The 20,629-nt window shown below is 42.8% G+C and overlaps 2 protein-coding genes across 7 annotated transcripts in view; both read right to left on the minus strand.

Annotated features, from left to right (window-relative positions):
* The window catches only part of LOC135220857 (large proline-rich protein BAG6-like), a 289,694-nt gene that overhangs the window by 122,005 nt on the left and 147,060 nt on the right, over nucleotides 1-20,629 (minus strand). For all 6 annotated transcript variants that reach the window (XM_064258425.1, XM_064258423.1, XM_064258427.1 and 3 more), the window contains exons 8-9: nucleotides 16,376-16,552; nucleotides 4,482-4,633 (exon numbers count right to left, since the gene is read on the minus strand). In XM_064258425.1, the coding sequence (XP_064114495.1) occupies nucleotides 4,482-4,633; nucleotides 16,376-16,552 (329 nt within the window). The remainder of the gene's footprint in view (nucleotides 1-4,481; nucleotides 4,634-16,375; nucleotides 16,553-20,629) is intronic.
* LOC135220859 (uncharacterized) overlaps nucleotides 6,510-20,629 on the minus strand; it is a 61,230-nt gene continuing 47,110 nt past the window's right edge. The window contains exon 2 of the mRNA XM_064258429.1: nucleotides 6,510-10,099. Within this exon, the coding sequence (XP_064114499.1) occupies nucleotides 8,870-9,931 (1,062 nt within the window). The 5' untranslated portion in view covers nucleotides 9,932-10,099 and the 3' untranslated portion in view covers nucleotides 6,510-8,869. The remainder of the gene's footprint in view (nucleotides 10,100-20,629) is intronic.

Genomic DNA, 20,629 nt, shown 5'->3' on the forward strand with positions numbered 1-20,629 from the left:
GCTGGACTGTCACGGGTGCTAATGGAGTCGTGGGAGTTTGAACTGAAGACAGAGGCTCATTCAGTTAAAGCAGATTACTGTTGAGCTTTGACTAAATGGGATCTACAGCCTCAACAGCAGAACCAGCAGCTGCAGTAGCTGAGGGAGTCGATGGGAGCTCCTACACGACTCAAGCAGGCGCTAACTGGTGCGTGACAGAAGAGAGCTTGGGCGCCGATGGGTGCTTGACTAAGTCCAATGGGCACTCCTCCAAGACGCAAACATGAGCTAACTGGCCCCTGACTGAAGGGAGCTCGCGCGCTGATGAGTGCTTTGCTACAACCGATGATGAAAGCACCGACCACTTCATAACTGCAGGAGGATCATTACATGTGACAGAAACAGGAGCTTGAAGAGGAGCTGCAGAGCGACAGTGAGCCTTGGGCTCCGGAGGAGTGTCAACTTCCGAGAGGCAATCAGAAGAAAAACATTCTGGGCTCTCCCAATAACTCCAAGACGTGCATTATCTAGAGCACAATCCGAAGCGTCTCTCTTCAACAGCTGAGACTTGCTCCCCAAACGCCACTGGCGTCGTGGAGAGGAGTCCTCCGAACTTGACAATTTTTTTATGCACATCTAAGGAGAGCCCTTTCCAACGGCTCTCAGTTGCAACCTGGGAAGCAACAACAGGTTGAACTGAGGGGGTGACTGCTCGTGGGCAGACCCCACCGACCTCCCTTGGGCTACCAGTTTGACTCCTCCCCTGCGCTGCGGAGTGTGACAGTGACCTTTGCCTACGAGCGTTGATGGGATGAACAGCCACCTACACTATCACTTTTTGCCTTGTCCATTAGGACCTTCACAGACGCACCAAGCTGCTCCATACTCTGTACTAACAGAGCAAAACGCTTATCAATCTTTTCTTCTAGGCAGGTGATGGGGCTGGGATCGGAAGTGCTGGAGCCTGCAAACGGAGAAGGTGGCATATCAAGAGAAGTGGGAGCGGGAGCTAAAGATGTAACAGGAATACTCAGATCTGAATTCAATTCAAAAGAATCCTGGTTAGCTGATTTTGAATTAGCCCTAATCAAAGTTTTTCTCTTTCTGTTTCTCTAACTTCTTTAAATGAGATTCCAATCTCTTCCACTTCCTTTTGTCCCAATCAACACATTCATTACATTTATTATCACATGAACATATTTGCCCTCAACAATTGATACATAAAGTGTGATTATCATATGATTCCTTGGTTAGCTTACTCTTACCTGTCACACAATACCTAAGCTAGCAGAATCTGTGTCCGACATTGTCCAAAAAACACTAAGACCTGACGGTCACCAAGGAGAAAAAAAAAAGTTCTCTATCAAAGACCCTAACGCTGTCTAAATGATTTGCCAAGACAGCTAATAAAAGAACAGAGTACTTCACCAATTGCGATTACAAAAGAAAGTCCCAAAAAATTCTAGGAATAACTGCAACCGACAACCATAGCCATCGGCCAGCAGAAACAAACTGAGCTCTTTGCTGTGTTGTTTCCTCTCTCTTGCCCTGAAAGTGGGCGGGGCACTGTTACCTAACCAACTTGATAGAAAATTAGCACAACCCGTGAATTTCGGGATTTTAACTGCCAGCGAGTGAAACTCTTAGCTATATAATTATTAGGGAAGTTGTATAATTAAAACTGAATTATTAGATAGGATACTCAGTCACCTAGATCACCTGCATGCACGCCAGTCCAGCACATGATGGCTCGTTCACTGTTCCTCAGTCCACTGGAAGAGGAAGAAGATAGGGGAAAGGGAGGAGGCCAAGCCCACACACACCTTTTCCTTACAGCCGCACATCTTAGGTGAGACGCAACCTGTCCCTCAAGAGCTGGGTAAATTACATGACTTGTTGAGGATTCACAATAGGAACAAAGTTAAAGGAGTCCAAGGACGACCTATGGGCAATGTCCTAGGGTAAAAGGAGATGAATGTGACCTGAACAATTACATTCCATCCTAGTAATTGACCGACAGGTTCTTCCTGAATGCAATGGACAGACTGATGACCCTGGCCTCAAGAGATCTTCCCCGAAACTCACCAACGTCCACCAGTAAGTTGTGAGGTATTGCTCATTTGATCGTCTCCCTAGTCAGAGAAATAGCCATTGGACACCATTTCTTGGGCAACTCGAAGCTTACAAATGAGTTGTTGGCATCGGGTTGAAAGACAAGTTTACAGAGGGAACATAGGTGTCCTATTGTCACTGGTGCCACAGAACCATAGATGGAGAATGATCCAACTCACTGACCACCTTTGAAACATGTAGAACAAGCAGGCAGATCAGAACAGAGCCAACTTCAGAAAGTCAAGAAAGGAAGAACTACGATCAAGCTTCTTCAGAGCTTGAACGAATTCCGGAAGTGCAGGTGCCAAGATCAACTCCTTATCTCCTGACTTCATCTTGCTTGTGATGTTTGGTTGGCCACTGCTTGTGTACTTGCACTGCCATAGAGTAGATGAAAGGACGCTTGGCTGTTTAGATGACGATGTCACTACTGTGATGATGTTGCTATCTTGGATCCTGAGACTCTTGAAAGACTAACAATAACTGTGTTAAACTTCCAAGAAAGGAAGTATAACAGCTTGATACCTTGGTCAATGTTCCAAAGAATCAAAATCCTCTGGAGGAGGAAAGTGTAACCAAGGCAGTAAATAGGTGTCGTTGCTATTAAAGGAAACCGAGGCTCTTGAAACTGTCTTAAGAGCTACACAATATTCTCTCCTCGAGTTGTGGACCAGCTGGTAATTGCAGCAGCAACAGTAGCTACTGCTTACATCCCCCACTCCTCACAGGAGGAGTGAAACTACATCAAGTCAAAAGAAATAGAGCTCCTAAACACCACTTCTTGACTGAGTAGGAACCATGAAGAAGTTGTCGGAACTTAGCTGAAGGTATTGTTGATAGCTAGATCTGTTCAGATAACAAACTAAGGTAGCCACCTATGTGTGTTATCATCATTCCTCTCTCCCCTTGCTCGAGTGAAGGGTTTGCTACTGAAAGTATATTATGAAGAATATAAAATACTCTCAACAGTAAGGCTACTTCACTAACCTGTATCCGGCCAGTTCCAGCATATGATATATCCATCTTCTTCCCACCCTTAGAAAGAGAAGAAAAGGAAAAAAGGCAAAAAGGGAAAGAAAAGAGACGAGCCATCTCAATCATTTTCATTTTCATACCATCATCTTAGGCAAGATACAAACTGTCATGCTAGGAGCACTGGATGAGCTACACAACTTGCTGAGCAGCCACCACCTGACCCAAGAGAGAGAGAGAGAGAGAGAGAGAGCCCGAGAGAGAGAGGAGAGAGGAGAGAGAGAGAGAGAGAGAGAGAAAAAAGCATTCAAAATTCTATGTACAGATAGTTTCTTCTCAAATGCCAAAGAGGAGCTTAATCTTCTAATATTGTGTGCTCTTGCATGCTCAGTATTGGCAGAGGAAACTGATGGAGGAGTAGGCATGCTTAATCATTTCACATAACCAGAAAGAAACGGTATTCCTAGACACTTCTTTCTTGAACACTGACCCTTGTGACCTAACTTGTCTGTCATACATCCCTATCCTGGAATGTGTATGGTTGACAGTTGTGCTGGGCGTGCAACTGCAAACCCGTGCACCGCACCATCAATGGAATGAGCACCATGAATAGGGGAGATGACAGGACACCAGAGGTGCTGACAGAAAGGAATACACACAAGTGAAGTCCTACTTTATATGAAACTGTTGGGTTAAGGCCATTAACATACCCTGCTGCCAACCAGTCATCAGACAAACTGTTATTTGGGAATTGAGTAGGATTCTTTAACACTCATGAATAAGACAATTATATAAACAGCAATGGGTGTGCAAGCAAAGAGTAAAAAACAAAAAAAAAAAAAAAAAAAAAAAAAAAAAAAAGTTTAGAAAGCTTAATGTAAATTACAGTCGTCCTTTTATGAGGTTGATTAAATTTCAAACCATGTTGGGGGCTGATATAATTAAAATTGATTCAGTCAAAATGAGTAAAATCATCACCAAACTGGTTGCTAGTAAGAAGAGTTCAGTTATTCATCCACTCTTCTTACCAAATACTATTAAGACTATTTTGTCATAAAAAAGAATGGGGGTAGGGGTAGGGAGATTAAAATATTGGAGTGTGTGTGTATGCAACTATTTTATCTCAATATCAAAAAAAGTACTAATGTATTTCTGTTTGTCTTTATCTTTGTTTTTAAATCAACAGTATCATAAACATGTATGAGATAAATGTCATAAAGTTAAAGTTAATGGTATCATTGACAAGAATGTGTTAATAAAGCAAAATACAGTTTAATACTATTAATGAGAGAATACTGTAATTTATAATTTGAGAAAAAGTATCTGTACTGAGAAGTACAATTACAGTGGATATATCAATCTATAATATAGAATACATGTTTTAATATAAAATATAATTTTAACCGTGAATTCCTTACCCCAGCACTAAAAACAGGATCATTTGCCATTGCCTGATGGTAACGATTCATGTAAGGTTGTAACCTATGTTGAATGACATTGTACTGGTCTAGAACTTCTACCATTACCCCACACCTAGGGTGCTCTAAACGCAGATTGGCATTGGCACTTTCTGTGGGAGGAAAAACTTAAATTATAAAAAGAAAAAATACTGAATTACATTAACTTCTCATTGATGCAATTGCAAGTTATACTCATTGCCAAAGAGCACATGTACAATGACTCATATTCCTTCAATCAGTTTGATAGACAATCCATGACAGCCACAAAAATAAATAAAAATAAGTAAAAAGCTATGTAATATGCCAAATTTTTAGAGTATTTGGTATTTCAACTATACAAACCAAAGCCTTTTATTTATGGACCATCTTTCTGCACTTGCAATGGACCAGCTGTGTACTAATTAAAAAAGGGAAGTACCCAAGTGGAGATGGGAGAAAGGGGATGCCAATTCTTATCCAACTGATGCTACTCATTATTCTCGCTCATATTTGGAATGAAACTGAAATGAAAATAACAAAGTATGGTGGACTAGGAGGGTTGCCTCAACAATAATAACAAAGAAAGGTGGAATGGGAGGGTTGTCTCTAATAAGAAAGGCTACGGTTGTATACCTATGAATAAATACAAATACTAACTTTAAAAATTGGCATTTGTTTCTGCACCACAAATTCTAGGGCAAAAGAGAATGAGATGGAATGCTACCCCTTTAACTGCCTAAGGAGGCATTGAATATTTTCCTAGCCTAATCTTTCCCATATACCACAAATATGCAATCTACTCACATGTTCACATTCCTCGGTCCCAGTATACTCCAGCTTAAGACTTTGAACACCACCACAACATGACTTACACCCCACAAACTCTATAAGACAGATAGCTCTCTCCTACCCTACCAAACACCAGTTCCGTGCATCCTCTTCTGCATGCTCTGTTAATGTTTACTTTTCTAACCCACGCCACCATCATCTTGTCCTCTATGACATCACAACACAACTTAAATTCATCAAGACATTTTCTAAAATCAAACGTTTCTCATACATTGAACATCGCCCACCTTTCACCAATACAGAAAATAACCATAAAACAACACTGACTTAACTTCTATATAATCACATTTATCTCTTTCTCCCCTGCCCCCGCCCTCCAACCTCTTCCTAACCTAATCCTCTCTAATTTCCTTTCTTGTCCAACTCTTTACCCTCTACATAATTTCTGATGCTTTCCCCTGATAATCCTGCTTTAGTTAATACATCACCCATTTGATCCTTTCCTTTTATCCATCTCACCTCCTTTATTTCCCAATTCAATTGTATCCCTTATTGGTGCAATATCTATTTTTAATCTCTTCCTTATTACACCAGTACTCCATTTTATTGCAGTCTTTATAGTGTTTACTATCAGTATTAACCAACACTTCTAATTTTCTCCCTCCTACTATCTCTTCCCACTAATGTTTGAAATATATCAATCCTTCCATGGCCTCCCCCACAGTCAAGAGCTTCTACTTCAAAGGTGGATTTTACTATTCTCTGGGATTTTCTGACTTCCACCTAATGAGACTTCTCCTCTTACCATCTGTCAAGGATATAACATAACTAAATTCAGTATGGCCATCTTACATATTCCCAAATGATGCATCTGCATAGTCTTCCAAATAAATCTTTTCTTCTTCCAACTCACTTATTGTAACTTCTCCCATTTTTAATAAGGTTCTTCATATCTTGATTTGTTCCTTCTTTAAAAGCTTTATTTATTCATAACAATCTATTACAGTAGTGCCTCAGGATACGAAATTAATCGGTTCCAAAGCGGCCTTCATAACCTGATTTTTTCGTATTGCAAGCAAAACATTGTTAGTATATGATTTGGTTCGGTTGTTGTAGCAAAAATACCAAATTTGTAACTAATTTGTATTTTTCATAACTAACAAACCTGAGGTCTTAACATTAGGATTTTCTAGCGCCAAGCTGGAGGAAACCGGTAGAATGAAAATTACACTTGTGAGATCCAGGGACTAATGGCATCTATACCAGGTCACGGGGCATGTATACCCAGAATGCCCACGGCTACCTGTGACCCATCAGTTATATTTCTAACCCAGTTTAGACTGCTAGAGGGGTGGTTCGAGGTGGGCCTTTAACTGTTAAGACCTCAGGTTTGTTAGTTATGAAAAATAAAAATTAGTTACAAATTTGGTATTTTGTTCATACACGAAACAAACCTTCGGTCTTAACATTAGGATAGACTTACTATTGGAGGGAGGTAAGTCTCTACAACTGACTGGGAGTTTGCCACCTTATCCATTTCCGAATATATAGGGAAATTCTAGAGAATGGACAATGAACCTAGGACCAAAGATATAAGCGGATCTATTGGTTTCCTCCCACTGGGTGTAGATACCATTCTACTGTTTACTCTTGTCCCTTGCGACTGGATCCACCTTCACCCCTCTTTTCCTTATTATCCAGAGGGGTGTGTTGCTACTGAAAAGTATATCATCAGCTAAGATAGCTTCACAGTATGGCTGACCATCTCACCTGCATCTAGTCCGTTCCAGCACATGACGGTACTCTCCTTCATATTGCCCGTAGTTAAAGGAGTAGGAAGAAAGTAGTAAAGAAAAAAGACCAGTCATCCCATTCATTCTACTTTCATACCTTCATCTTAGACTAGACGCAAAACTGACCCGCCAGGGGCACTGGATGAACTATATCACTTGTTGGGCCGCCACCACTGGACCCAAGGAAAAGTTGTCCAAGGATCTATGGGCAACATCTTTCAAATAAAATGAGGTGAAAGTTGTTTGGCGCTTCCACACGCCAGCTTTCAGAATTTTATCCACAGACATGTTCTTCTTAAATGCAAGGGAAGCACTCACACCCCTGATGTCATGAGCTCTAGCTCCCACCTGGCTATCTGACCCTCTGTCTTCCGCAGTATAAGCATCTCTGATCGTCTCCCTTAGCCAAAATGATATTGTATTCTTAGACACTTCCTTCTTGTTCCGTCCTGTACTTACGAACAACCTCTGGCACCCCGGCCTGAGGTGCCTTGTTCTCTTTAAGTACTCCCTTAGTGCCCTGACAGGGCACAGGAGCATTTCAGCTTTGTCGTTGTCTACAAAGTCTGCCAAGGAAGGTATGGTAAAGGAGTCGAATCTGCCGTCTACTATTGTTGGATTTTGGGTCTTTGCCACGAATTCTGGGACAAACTCACACACCATTGATCTCCAACCTCTCGAGTGCTTTATGAGATATGAGAGGCCATGTAGCTCCCCCACCCTTTTGGTGAAGCCAGGGCCAATAAGAAGACTGTCTTCAGGGTCAGGCTCCTATCCGTGGACTGCCTTAGTGGTTCGTAGGGGGGTTTTGTCAGACTACTCAGTACCTTGGTCAGATCCCAATCTGGGGCTTTTAGCTCCTTTGGTGGGCATGACTGTTCAAAGCTCCTCATCAGCATGCCAACTCCCCATGAAGACGATATGTCCACTCCTTTCATTCGTAAGACTGAGGCTAGAGCAGCCCTGTACCCCTTCACTGCAGATACAGACATATGTTTTTCTGTTCTGAGATATATCAGAAAGTCTGCTAACTGCTGAATAGTGGTACCGAGTGGAGACACGTTCCCTCTACGACACCAATCACAGTATGCTGACCACTTCCCTTGGTATACTGTCGCAGATGATTTTCTGATATTACCTGCCATCTGAGTTGCTGCTTTCTGCGAAAACCCTCGCTCTCGGAGGAGATACTTGACAGTCTCCACCCGTGAAGTGATAGGGACTTCACCGACTGGTGGTACCTCTCCACGTGAGGCTGACACAGAAGGTTGCTCCATGGAGGTAACTCTCTTGGCACATCTACTAGGAGTTCCAGTAGGTCTGGAAACCACTCTGCTTTCGGCCATAACGGGGCTACCAGGGTCATCTTGAGGTTCTGAGACCGCATTACCCTGTTCAGAACCTGACGGATTAGACAAAATGGAGGAAATGCGTACACGTCCAGATTGTCCCAGGGGTGTTGTAGCGCATCTTCTGCTACTGCCTCTGCGTCCGGGACTACAGAACACTACACTTCCAACTTTTTGTTGTACCTGGTTGCGAATAGGTCTATGATCGGTCCTTCCCACAACATGAGCATCCTGTCCACTACCTGTTGGTGTAGGGACCACTCCGTTCCCAGAATCTGATCCCTGCGGCTCAACTTGTCGGCCACTATGTTTCTTTTTCCCGGAATATACCTGGCCTTGATGTCTACCAGGTTCTCTATAGCCCACTGGTGAAGTTGAACTGTCATCACATGTAACTGCCGAGAAACTAGGCCTCCTTGCTTGTTTATATAAGCTACTACTGTGGTGTTGTCCTGACATCAATACCACTGAGTGTCCCTTTACTCTCTCCCTGAATTCTTGTAGAGCCAGGAAAGCTGCTTTCCAACTCCAGCACGTTTATATGGAGTTCTCTGTCCTTGCAACTCCATTTTGCTGACACCATCAACTCCTCCATATGGGCTCCCCAGCCTTCTAGTGACGCATCCGAGACAGCAAGAGGTCTGGGGAGGATTGTTGAAGGGGGACACCCACTGTCAGATTGTCGTCGTCCACCCACCACAGCAAGTCTTTCCTCACTTCTGCCGACAAGGGAATTTGCTCGTACGGGTGATCTACTGTTGGTGACCAAAACTCCTTCATCCTCCATTGTAGGGACCGAAGGTGTAGCCTTCCTTGTGGTACTAGCTTCTCCAGGGAGGTTAGGATTCCCAGCACCACCTGCCACTGTCTTGCTGGCTGTGTCTGCTTTCCCAGAAAGGCATTCACCACTTGTTTGCATTTCTCTACTCTTTGGTCTGTCGGGAATACTTTGGCTTGTGTTGTGTCTATCACCATTCCCAGATATTCCAAACGTTGACTTGGAACCAGCTGCGACTTCTGCTGATTCACCACAATACCTAGGCTGTGACAAAGCTGCAGGAGGGCCGCCCTGTCCCTGAGTAATTTCTCCCTGGACTTTGCTATCACCAGCCAATCGTCCAGATATCTTATTAGCCTGATCCCCTGAGCATGCGCCCACGCCGACACGAGGGTGAACACTCTTGTAAAAACTTGAGGAGACGTTGTCAATCCGAAGCACAGGACCTTGAACTCGAAAGCTTTCCCTGCAAGACTGAAGCGGAGAAATTTCCTTGAAGACTGATGGACTGGTATCTGAAAGTATGCGTCCTTTAGATCGACTGTCAGCATAAAGTCTCCGATTCTGACTGCTTGTAGAACCGTTTTCGGAGTTTCCATCTTGAAACTGGTTTTCCTTATAAACAGATTCAGCGTTGACAGGTCTATTACTGTCCTCCACTCCCCGTTGGCTTTGGGTACCAGGAAAATCCTGCTGTAGAAGCCTTTTGTCGGACTGCATACTTGTTGCACAGCTCCTTTTTCCATCATCTTCTTCACTTCGTCCTGCAGAATAGTGGCCTTCTGAGATTTGTGGGCATAAGTGACGTGGGGTAATGGTTGATCTGTCAGGGGCGGGGTTACCTCGAACGGAATCAAATACCCGATCCTGAGAACATCCACCACCCACCTTCCAGTGATTTGCCAGGCAACCCCCCACTGGTGTGGCCGAGTGATGGGAGGCGCCCATCCTATCTTCTTGAGCCTCTCCCTCTTCCCCTATTGCCCCTTCCTCTGTTGTTTCTATTGTGAAAGGGCCGATGAGTTATCCTCTTTGGGGAAGAGGGTCTTGTGACTCTATTAGGGATGCTATGTCTCACTGTCTTCTTTCGAGACATCTGCTGTTGTCTTCCCTCCAAAGGAGTAGTTTGACTGTTAGAGGTTTTCCTAACTGCCTGTTGCACCAACCTATCGTTAGTGTCCATCCTTCTTCTATCTATCGCCTCTTCCAGTATGACCTCTGGCAACAGTAGTTGCGATTCCAAGATATCCCCATTCCTCATTGCTAACAGGGAATCCAAATCCACATTGCGGCTTAGTCTAGCCAATGCTGCATCTCTCCTCATTAGCAGGATATTTGCCCAAACATTGGCACTTACGTTTGTCAGGTACGCAATCGCCTTGGACCCTGACTGTAGTAATCTAATGAACAATGGTTCATCCACTACTTTCCTTGTTGCTTCCGAGGATGCAATTTTCGCCACTGCTGTTGACCAAAGGTCTAACCAGGACGCAGCCTGAAAGACAGAAGAAGCTGTTGCTTCTAACGTAGCAGCCTCTTGGTACGTCATCGAAGGGCACTCCATTTTAACCTGATCCAAGGTTAATCCAGGCCTTAACCTTACAACATTAGGGTTCATTTGTCTAGACAGCAAAGGGACCTTCGGTGTCGTATAATATTTCCTTTGCTTTATCATTGGAGGGGGAATAAATTTAAATGATCTATTAGATCTTAAGGAATTATCCCTCCCTGCAATCTTTGCGTTTACGTGTTGCAAGACCGATTCCGCATGACTCGAACAAGGCAATTCATACGACACCTTGGTATCCCTCTTTAGTCCAAACGCCATGTCAATTCCAGGAGGAAGCATACTGGCCGGTGTTTCTGTCTTCTCCGCAAAGGCTATTGAATTGACGAATCAAATCAATAACCTCTGCATACGAGGCCAGAAACTCTTGGTTTTCTCCTTCCTCTGGCTCTAGTGTACCACTCTCCGTCATGAGAGCTGTTGTCTCGCCTCTATCTTCTGACAGACGGCCCGGAATTCCACGGCCGCCTGCCCCTACGGCCGCGGTCTCTTTGATCTTTGCTGGCCGCTGTTGGCTCGATCCCAGATAGTCAGCCGGGGAACGAGAACGTCTCACTCTTTCTCTGCTCACGGATCTAGAGCGAGAATCTCGTCTAGATCTCCAAGATGAAGGCTCCCTTAAGACAGAGGTAAGTTCGTCTCTATTAGCATTGGCATCGTTTTCGAGCGTCGGCGAGCCTGGCCTCGGCCTTCTATCCAGACGGACACTGCCTTCCACGAACGTATCCGCCGAGGTTGCCAACTCTCTATTTTTCGTACTTTTAATAGGAGCCTTATCGTCCTTCGTACGTATTTTGAATGGCCTTACGGCGAAACTGGGACCTGCATTCCATCCTCTGCTGCACCTTTCGCCGCCAACGTCGATTTTACCAGAGGTATCGCAGTTTTTGCGATCCGAACTGGCAACTCCGCCTCGGCCGCTAGCTCGCCGGCCGTCACCTCTCTCGCTTGTTCGGACTCTTGCGAACGGCTTCGTCTGCCAACCTTGTGCTTAATAGCCACTGATTTTCCGACCTTCTTGCCGACTTGGAAATGACAGTCTTGGTCCGAAGAAGAGGAGAATTGATTCTTCTCCTCTTGGCCCGAGGATCCGCTAGGAACTCCCGAATCCTCCTCCAACGGCTTGACTGGCGCTCGCCGTGACGTTATCGGACTTAGTGATGACGCCGAACTAGAGGAAGAAGACGAAGAAGGCGAATCACACTTTTTCTTTTTGTCTCTCTTATTCATTCTCTCCTATATATCCTGTAATTTCTGCATTACAGTTTGCATTGACGGGTCAGAAGGCGTATTAGCGTCTGGGTGCAGCGAAAAAGGCCGAGAATCGGTCTGTGACGTCATCACGCCTGCCATCTCAGAGTGTGACGTATGTTGTGACGTCATCCCTCTCGTAGGGAGAGACTGAGAGGTTTCTGCTGGCAACCGCACGTTTGCTGCCAAACTACCTCCCACGTTCTGCATCGCTGTAAATACTGAGTGGGATGGTGAAGCAGCGGCATTAATTCCCATAAATTGCAAGCCCGGGGGATGAGGAACATTCAGCGCTGCCGGACCCTGCTGGAACCGTGACGTCATATAATGCGCAAGCAGACCATCCAAGGTTGGTACGCCTGGTAGGCCTAGCGCTGACCACGTACCATCTAACCTATGCGCTTGAGTAGCAGGAGCCTGGAACAAAGATGGCGGATCTCCCCCTCTACTTGCTGGGAACAAAGGAGAGTGCAAATTATTCATAAAATTACCCAAGGCCCCTCCTGACGTTTCCGATACAGAACCGCTAGGAGAAACCGAAGGGGTATGAGACAATTCAAAAGCAGGTGGAGAAACATATGGAGCAGCCTGGTTTATTACCGATACAAAAGAAGCCGGTAAGGTTTGGTCATCCAAAGATGGCGTCACCCCCTTTCTTTTGTATTGGCTTTTGCCATAGAACTTCTTCCACTGTTCCACCGACCAACCGCGACAAACAGAACACGGATTAGTAACCGTACATACGTTTTCCCTGCACCTACTACACGTTGGATGAGGATCCGTCGACACCGAAGTTAGGAACCTAGAACAAGGGAAACCACTGACTCCTGGGCATTTCCTTTGTCTCCTCTTCGAAGCGGTAGACGATCCCGATGTTGAGGCAAAATTCTCCATCATACCACGTATACACTCTTACCACACACTGATCACACTTGGAGAAAGAAAAGGAATGAAAAATAAAAAATGAAATGGATAAAGAACGGGCAAACTGAAAAACCGGCTTTAAATGAGATAGACAGTAACACGTCTTATCTTAAAGGCGGTAGGAAAATAACTGATGGGTCACAGGTAGCCGTGGGCATTCTGGGTATACATGCCCCGTGACCTGGTATAGATGACATTAGTCCCTGGATCTCACAAGTGTAATTTTCATTCTACCGGTTTCCAGCTTGGCGCTAGAAAATCCTAATGTTAAGACCGAAGGTTTGTTTCGTGTATGAACAACAACTGTTTTCGTTCAGTTGTTCATGGCTGTACCAATTAAGGAACGATTATAATGTTACTAACAATACTTTTATCATTCTCTTTTGTTTTTTTAACTTATTTAACTGGAAGATATGATAAATAGATGGAGGAAACATTAGCAGTCTCTCTCTCTCTCTCTCTCTCATGCTAGGCCAAGATTTATACTAGGCCTAGATTTACCAGTAAGTTCATAGAATTTGACATTAAAAATTTGTAGAACTAAATGTTTTACTCCAGGAAAATCCTACTACAGGCAGTCCCTGGCTAACGACGTTCCAAGGTTATGCTGCTTTTCAATTATATTCTTCAAAAATTATTTCCAGGTTTACAACATATTCCAGTTTAGAACGCTTATGACGCTAATCTGTCAGAAGGAATGACACCAAAAATGCAAAATAATCAATAATTGAAGGTTTTTTGATGAAAAATGCAATCAAAATGGAGTTTCCATAGTTTTTAAGACACCCAAAGGATTAAAAGTACAGTTTTCTTAAGATTTTTGACAATTTTCAGCTTACAACGCGTCTCGGGAACGGAACCCGTCGTAAGCCGGGGACTGCCTTTACTGGTTTAGCTGGATTTCTTTTGTATCTTTTACATACCTCACAACTTCCTATCAATTCTGTTTGTAACTTTTTTTATTTCCTCCTTTTCTTTCTCTATCAAACCATCACCCCATTGTGCTTCCTCTGTCAGCTTCCATATTTCATCTCCACTTCCATGACCAAACTGTAGATGTAACTTCATCTTTGTGCCTTTAATATTGAATGTCCCTCAGACTCTTTCCTTTCCAACCCTTCAGTAATAATTCTTCTTCTATTTTCCTCCTCATTATTGGTAAACTCAAATGACTGTGTTTGTCTTCTCTTCAATTTACCTTCATTTCCCCTAATACTTCTAATGCAACCTTCTTTCAAATTTATGGTCATACTCATTTTGCTCATGGTTTTCTTACCTATTAGCCACAGTATATCACCCTGCAAAATTTGTCTTCAAATAAAATGTTTTGCTTTTCAATATCGCTTGTATTTCCATTACTCCTTTTGACCTATATGATGACTCACCAAAACTAAATAATTTATTAAACTCTGTCCTATTATCCTTCATTCTCCTCAACTCCTCCCGACTCAAACCCATGACAATGCGTGCTAGTCACAATTCCCTGCAAACTGTTGATTTACATCTTGTGTCTAAATCTGCATCAACCTCTTCCAAAGACTCTTCCTCTATTTTACCAACTTCTCCTACATGGACTTCTTCTTCTGGCCTGGTTTCCATTTTCTGCTTATTTCCTTCTTGTTATTTTGTTTATGTTTTCTTTCTATTTTGAAAATTCTCAGGACAATCCCTAGCCCAATGCCATTCCGATTTGTATATGGCGCATAATGTTATTTTCCATTCTTTCTTTATAGGATTTCTTTCACCCCTTCCTTGGTTCCATTTTCCCTGATACCTCTGGTTTTCCCTCTCTCTCCTAGACTTAGCATTGCCTTCTGAGCCCCACAATTTCGTTTCCACTTTATTCCCTAATCCCTCAAATGTTCTTTTCATTATTTGTGACACTGTTTTATATTCCAACTTTCCTTGACCACGAGCTGCTAATACCATTTGTTTTTTTATTTGCTGTGAGATTTGTCTGCTTCAATACACAAAAACCCTTAGCTCCTCCTTCAAGCATGCTTTTCCCCACAGCTCTGTTACATTCTGATTCTGCCATTTCTTACCTAATTAAAAAATCTCAAAACTTTTCACTGGATTCCCTTTGTATTTTAAAAGTCTTTCATTTTACTATAATTCTTGTTTAGCTTATCTTTTAGATAAACTTCATCTAGTTTGGACTGAATAATCTTTGAACCCTCTTTACACCAAGCTCATCTCTATCTATTCCTTCTGTTATTTCTAGGGCTTTCCCTTTTAAGCTCATTCTTATTTCTATCCCCAGATATTTCACTTCTCCACACAACACTAGCCAATCTTCAACTTGTTCTCTCCATCTTTGAAGTCATCTTGTATCTTGCTAAATCTCGGACAATCTCTTCCCAATCTTATCTCCCTTTGTTCCCTACCTGATCTGACCATCTTTAATTGGCCACACTACTGCTACCAGTTTGAATATTTTTCCTGCCTAATCTTCCTATGTGCCACAAATGTACAATCTACCAACCTGTTCACCTTCCTTGGTCCCAGTATACCCCAGCTTAAGACTTTGAACACCACCACAACATGACTTACAACCCACAAACTCCTACAAGACAGAGAGCTCTCTCCTACCCCCAAGCACCAGTTCAGTGCGTCGTCTTCTGCCCACTTTATTGTTTACTTTTCCAACCCCACGCCGCTGCCATCTTGTATTCTATGACGTCACAACACCAACTTAAATACACAAAGACATTTCCTAAAATCAAAATCAAACACATTTCTCATACATTAAAAATTGCTCACATTTCACCAATACATAAAATAAAAATAAAATAACACTGACTAAATTGATATATAATCAAGGTGAATGAACCCCACACAAAACCCACCTCTTGACTAGAGGGTGGTGTACTAAGGAGCAATTTTCGACTACAAAATTCAGGCTGTCAAGCCAAGTACTGGGGCACTTTCACCCCCATCAGTACTTATGAAAATGAAAAGAGGGAGTTGGAGTGGTTGGAAAGCATGCTAGAGACCAAGAAAACAAAGAAGATGAAGTACAAGGGTAAGAAGGTGGAACTGGGAGACAATTCTAAAGTTGCTCCAAAAGGTAATAGCTAGAACAGTTGGACACCAAAACTGAAGTGGGAATGGAGATAAAGGAAAAGGCTAAAAATTGACCTGTGGTGCAATGGAAGTGGCAAGCTTCACACCTGTATGTGACACTATTTCTGGGGTCAACAACACTCAAAACTAAAATACAAGTTCAGCTTAGCAATTAGATACAATGCAGTAAAATGTCCTCACTTGACACTACCCTAAGCAAAAGCACTTGAAGATGGTATTTGAGTGAGGAGTATTCTCCACTCCCTGCCCATAACCACCATATAACCACCTTGTAAAGAGGTGCTGTTCTTTACTCTGTTTCACTTTACATAACTGTACAGTAAATTAACCAATACCTGCTCCATCACTTGTAGGATCTCGTCTTTCAGAATTACCACTAGTGGAAGTTGTCGTATTCTCATTAGGCTGATCACTTGAAGACTGGGTGGTAGTAGTAGTGGTTGAAGATGTGGTGCTAGTACTAGTACTGCTGCTACTTTGGCGACTACTGGGAGTCCCTGGAGGTCGTGTGTCTGTTGACAGAGAGACAGGACATGAGAGAATAGCAATCAAATCTTCAAAGAAAAATGCTTGTAGTGAAAACAGAAACCTACCGACAGTAAACATGCTGGGAAACATCAACTCCCACCACAGATGCGTGAAATTATGAGTATTTTGAAATATTCTTGAAGTTTTGAATATTTTGAAATATTGAATATTTTCTAAATACATAACAAAAGTGGAACAGTGTTTTTTTGTGTTAAGTTGAAGGTGATATTTAGTGAATCGCGATGCAATATCAGTGTCATTATGCTAAAAACAGGAAATTTATATTGGGTGGGTTCAACTCTACCTATTCATATGTCTAATGTCATTAAGTCTTTTTGATCTGGCCTACTACCTTTTTGGAAGATTAGGTTAATAACAGGAAATTTGGTTTCTGGAGGGTTTACCCACCCCCCATCGGTGTTTCCCCATGTTTTCGGAGTGCCAGCCATTTCCCGAAAATTTTTAAATGCAAAATATGACACTTATTCTCTGAGTTAAGGATTTATGAGTATACCATAGGTGGGCCATGTTGTGCAGTTTATTTTGGCCACAGTGTGCCACAGTGTGCACTCTCTTAGGTACAAAATGGATTTTTTAGGCAACTTTTTCTACTAATAGGTCGGTATTCATCCACCTCACCCTATATATGATGTAAAATTCACTATGCTTTTATAAAATGAATATGCTCATCCTTCACAAATTATTGTTATCAGATCTAAGAAAATTAAATTTGCTACTTATATCTAAGAATCAGGTTTAAATTTTGATACTTATAAAACAAAGGATGGCATCAGAATTTTCTGAAAATAGGATATGGGTATACAGCACATGATTTGTAGGCTCAGCAGGAGGGTAACACCAGATTAAAATTTTTTGGCAATCTTATTTGAATACATTACTTTCTTACAGACATCTTTAAACCAGATCTTTTATTTCAAAATTGCTACCATTATTGGATTAGTTTTAAAATAAGAAAATTGATTGCTTTATTTACAGTGCAAATAACATCTACAATCACGTACTCTAAAATGCAAGCTACCAAGGTGAACCTTAGACAAACAAAGCATCACTCTCAATGCTGCAAAATGTGAATAGTTCAAAATTACAAAAGTAAGTGGCAGGCAATCTACTAACTTGATACCTGTCACCATCAACTAAATTAATTCATGTTTTTCCCCTACTATTGCTTAGACCAATTGCACTCTATCTCAAGTTTTACCATTTAGGATGAGCTGAAGTATTATTGGGTAACTTTTCTACAGCAACAAAATTGTCAAATAAGCGATTCTGGAAACTTGAAACAATATGGACATAGTTATTTTCCTCTGAATTTGTGTATACTTTACAATTTGGGCCCTAATAACAACCTTCCCTCAGTGATACATGAAATTCTTAAGTACAGTCCAGTTGTCAATTTTGCTGACATTTACTGTGACACTACAGTATCATCCAATTCAGATCCACTGCCTTTTTAAAAATAACAAATTTTTAATAAATTCGTATTTTTCATAGCTAACAAACCTGAGGTCTTAACAATAGGATAATCTTCTTACGCCAGCTAGCTAACAAACCTGAGGTCTTAACAATACGATAACCTTTTTTCGCCAGCTGCAAACCAGTTAAAAACAATCAAAGATTGTAAAGCAAGGAATCTGTGGCATCTGGCACCTCATGCATTTATGAGGTGGAAGCTGGTCACCAACCAGGCACAGAACCTCGTGACACGTTAAGTCTTTCCCCAACCCATGAAAAGAGAGAGGGGTGGCTAGAGGGGAGTAGTAAACATCAAAGACCTCAGGTTTGTTAGCTATGAAAAACACGAATTGATTAAAACATTGTCACTTCTTCATACGGGGAACAAACCCTCGGTCTTAACAATAAGATAGATTTATACTTGGAGGGAGGTGCAAGCATCCTAAACCGACTGGGAGCTGACCCACCTGACCACCCTTCCTAGCATTAGTTCTTAAGAAGGGGGTCCAAGCTTGTGAGAAAATAGACAATCGGCTATCTAAAAACTCAGTCGTCTAAGTTGAAATACGATATATGGCCAGATTCACTGCATTCCAGGAACAAAAGAAAACTCTGCCTGTTCAAGCAACAAACCATTTAAGCCACAGAGGTTTGTCACCAATCCTCACTCCCATTGCTCGAGAGGAGCTTTTGCTACTGAATAGCAGATTTGTCTACTGCATAGTCATAATACAAAACCCACCACCAGTATGACCACCTCACTCAACTGTATCAGACCAGTTCCAACATATGATGTATCTATTGTTCGACCCGCCAATAGTAAGAAAGGAAAATAAAGAGAAAGAAAGAGGCCAGCCAACTCACTTGTCCTCTCTCCCACACAATCATCTTAGTAAGATACAAACTGTCCTGCTAGGGGCACTGGATGAATTACACGTTGGGCAGCCACCACTGGACCGCAAAAAATGTTCAAAAACCTATGGGGCAACATCCTTTAGATAAAAGGAAGTGAATATGGACTGACCTAGCCAAGAACCAGCACTCAAAATTATATGAACAGACAAGTTTTTCTTAAATGCCAGAGAGGAACTTATACCTGTCATGTCATGTGCTCTAGCCTGCACAAACTCAGTGACAGAACCATCAAGTGAAGGATAAGCCTGTTTAGTTGTCTCATGTAAACAGAATGCAATCGTGTTCTTGGACACCTCCCTTCTGGATCAGCCTGTGCTAGCAAAGTCTACGCCACCTAGGTCTAAGGTGACAAGTCCTTTTCAGGTAGTATTGCAGTGCTCTGATGGGGCAAAGCAAGAGCTCTTGTGGATTGTTGTCCACAAAGTCGTTCGGTGCACCATGGGATTCCGAGTCTTAGCTAAAAATTCCGGGACAAACTCGAAAGCCACAGACTACCAACCCCTGGTGTGCTTAACATCATAACTTAGGCCATGAAGCTCTCCAACTCTCTTTGAAGCCAAGGCCAACAGGAAAACTATCTTTAGAGTTAGATCCCTGCCTGATGACCAACGTAGGGGCTTGAATGGAGCTCGAGCGAGACTTCTCAGGACAAAAGAAAGATTCTATGGAAGAGGGTTGAGTTCCCCTGGAGAACAGGACTGTTTGAAACTCCTGAACATGGAGACTTCCCAGGATAGGGAGACATCCATGCCTTCCAGGTGAAACAGAAAGACCTTTCTCATCCCTGAGAAAGATCAGAAAATCTTCTATCCACTGAACAGAAACTCTAAGTAGAGAGAAACCCAACTCAAAAACACCAATCACAGTAGACTGCCCATTTCCCCTGGTAAACTGCTGACGAAGATTTCCTGAGCTAGCTGGACATATGTCCTGCAGCCTTTTGAGAAAACCCTCTCACTCTGAGGAGATACTTGATAGTCTCCAGCCATGAAGTGACACAGACGCTACTGACTGGTGAAACCTTTCCACATGAGGGTGGCAGAGGAGCTGCTGCCATGGGAGAATTTTTTCTGGAACCTCTGACAGAAGAGACAGAAGGTCTAGGAACCACTCCACTTGAGGCTGCGGAGGTGCCACCAAGGTCATCCTGAGATTTTGAGGGCTCATACTCTGTTCAGAACTTGACGGATCAGACAAAATGGAGGGAAGGCATACACCTCGAGATTGTCCCAAGGATGCTGTGAGGCATCCTTTGCTAGAGCAAAAGGATCCAGGACCACTGAACAGTAAACCTCCAACTTCCTGTTTAAGCGAATGGCGAAGAGGTTTAGCATTGCCTTCCCCAAGCATGAAAAAGCCTGTCTGCCATGTCCTGACGCAGAGATAACTCTGTGCCCACGACATTCCTCTTGCCTGGAATGTAGTACCTGGCAGAGAGCTCCACCGAGTTTTCGATCACCCACTGATGCAACTCGACTGTCATCAAATGGAGCTGGCATGACACCAGACACCCATTTGTTCACACAGGTAACCACCATGGTATATAGTCCAACATCAGAATGACAGAATGACCCTCTACCTCCTCCTAGAACTCCCGTAGGCCAAGGAAAGCTGCTATTAATTCCAAAATGTTGATGTGAGGCAACTTCTCCTCCGCACTCCAAATGCATGAT

The sequence above is a fragment of the Macrobrachium nipponense genome, chromosome 2 (genome assembly GCF_015104395.2).
Source record: "Macrobrachium nipponense isolate FS-2020 chromosome 2, ASM1510439v2, whole genome shotgun sequence".
Classification (NCBI taxonomy): domain Eukaryota; kingdom Metazoa; phylum Arthropoda; class Malacostraca; order Decapoda; family Palaemonidae; genus Macrobrachium; species Macrobrachium nipponense.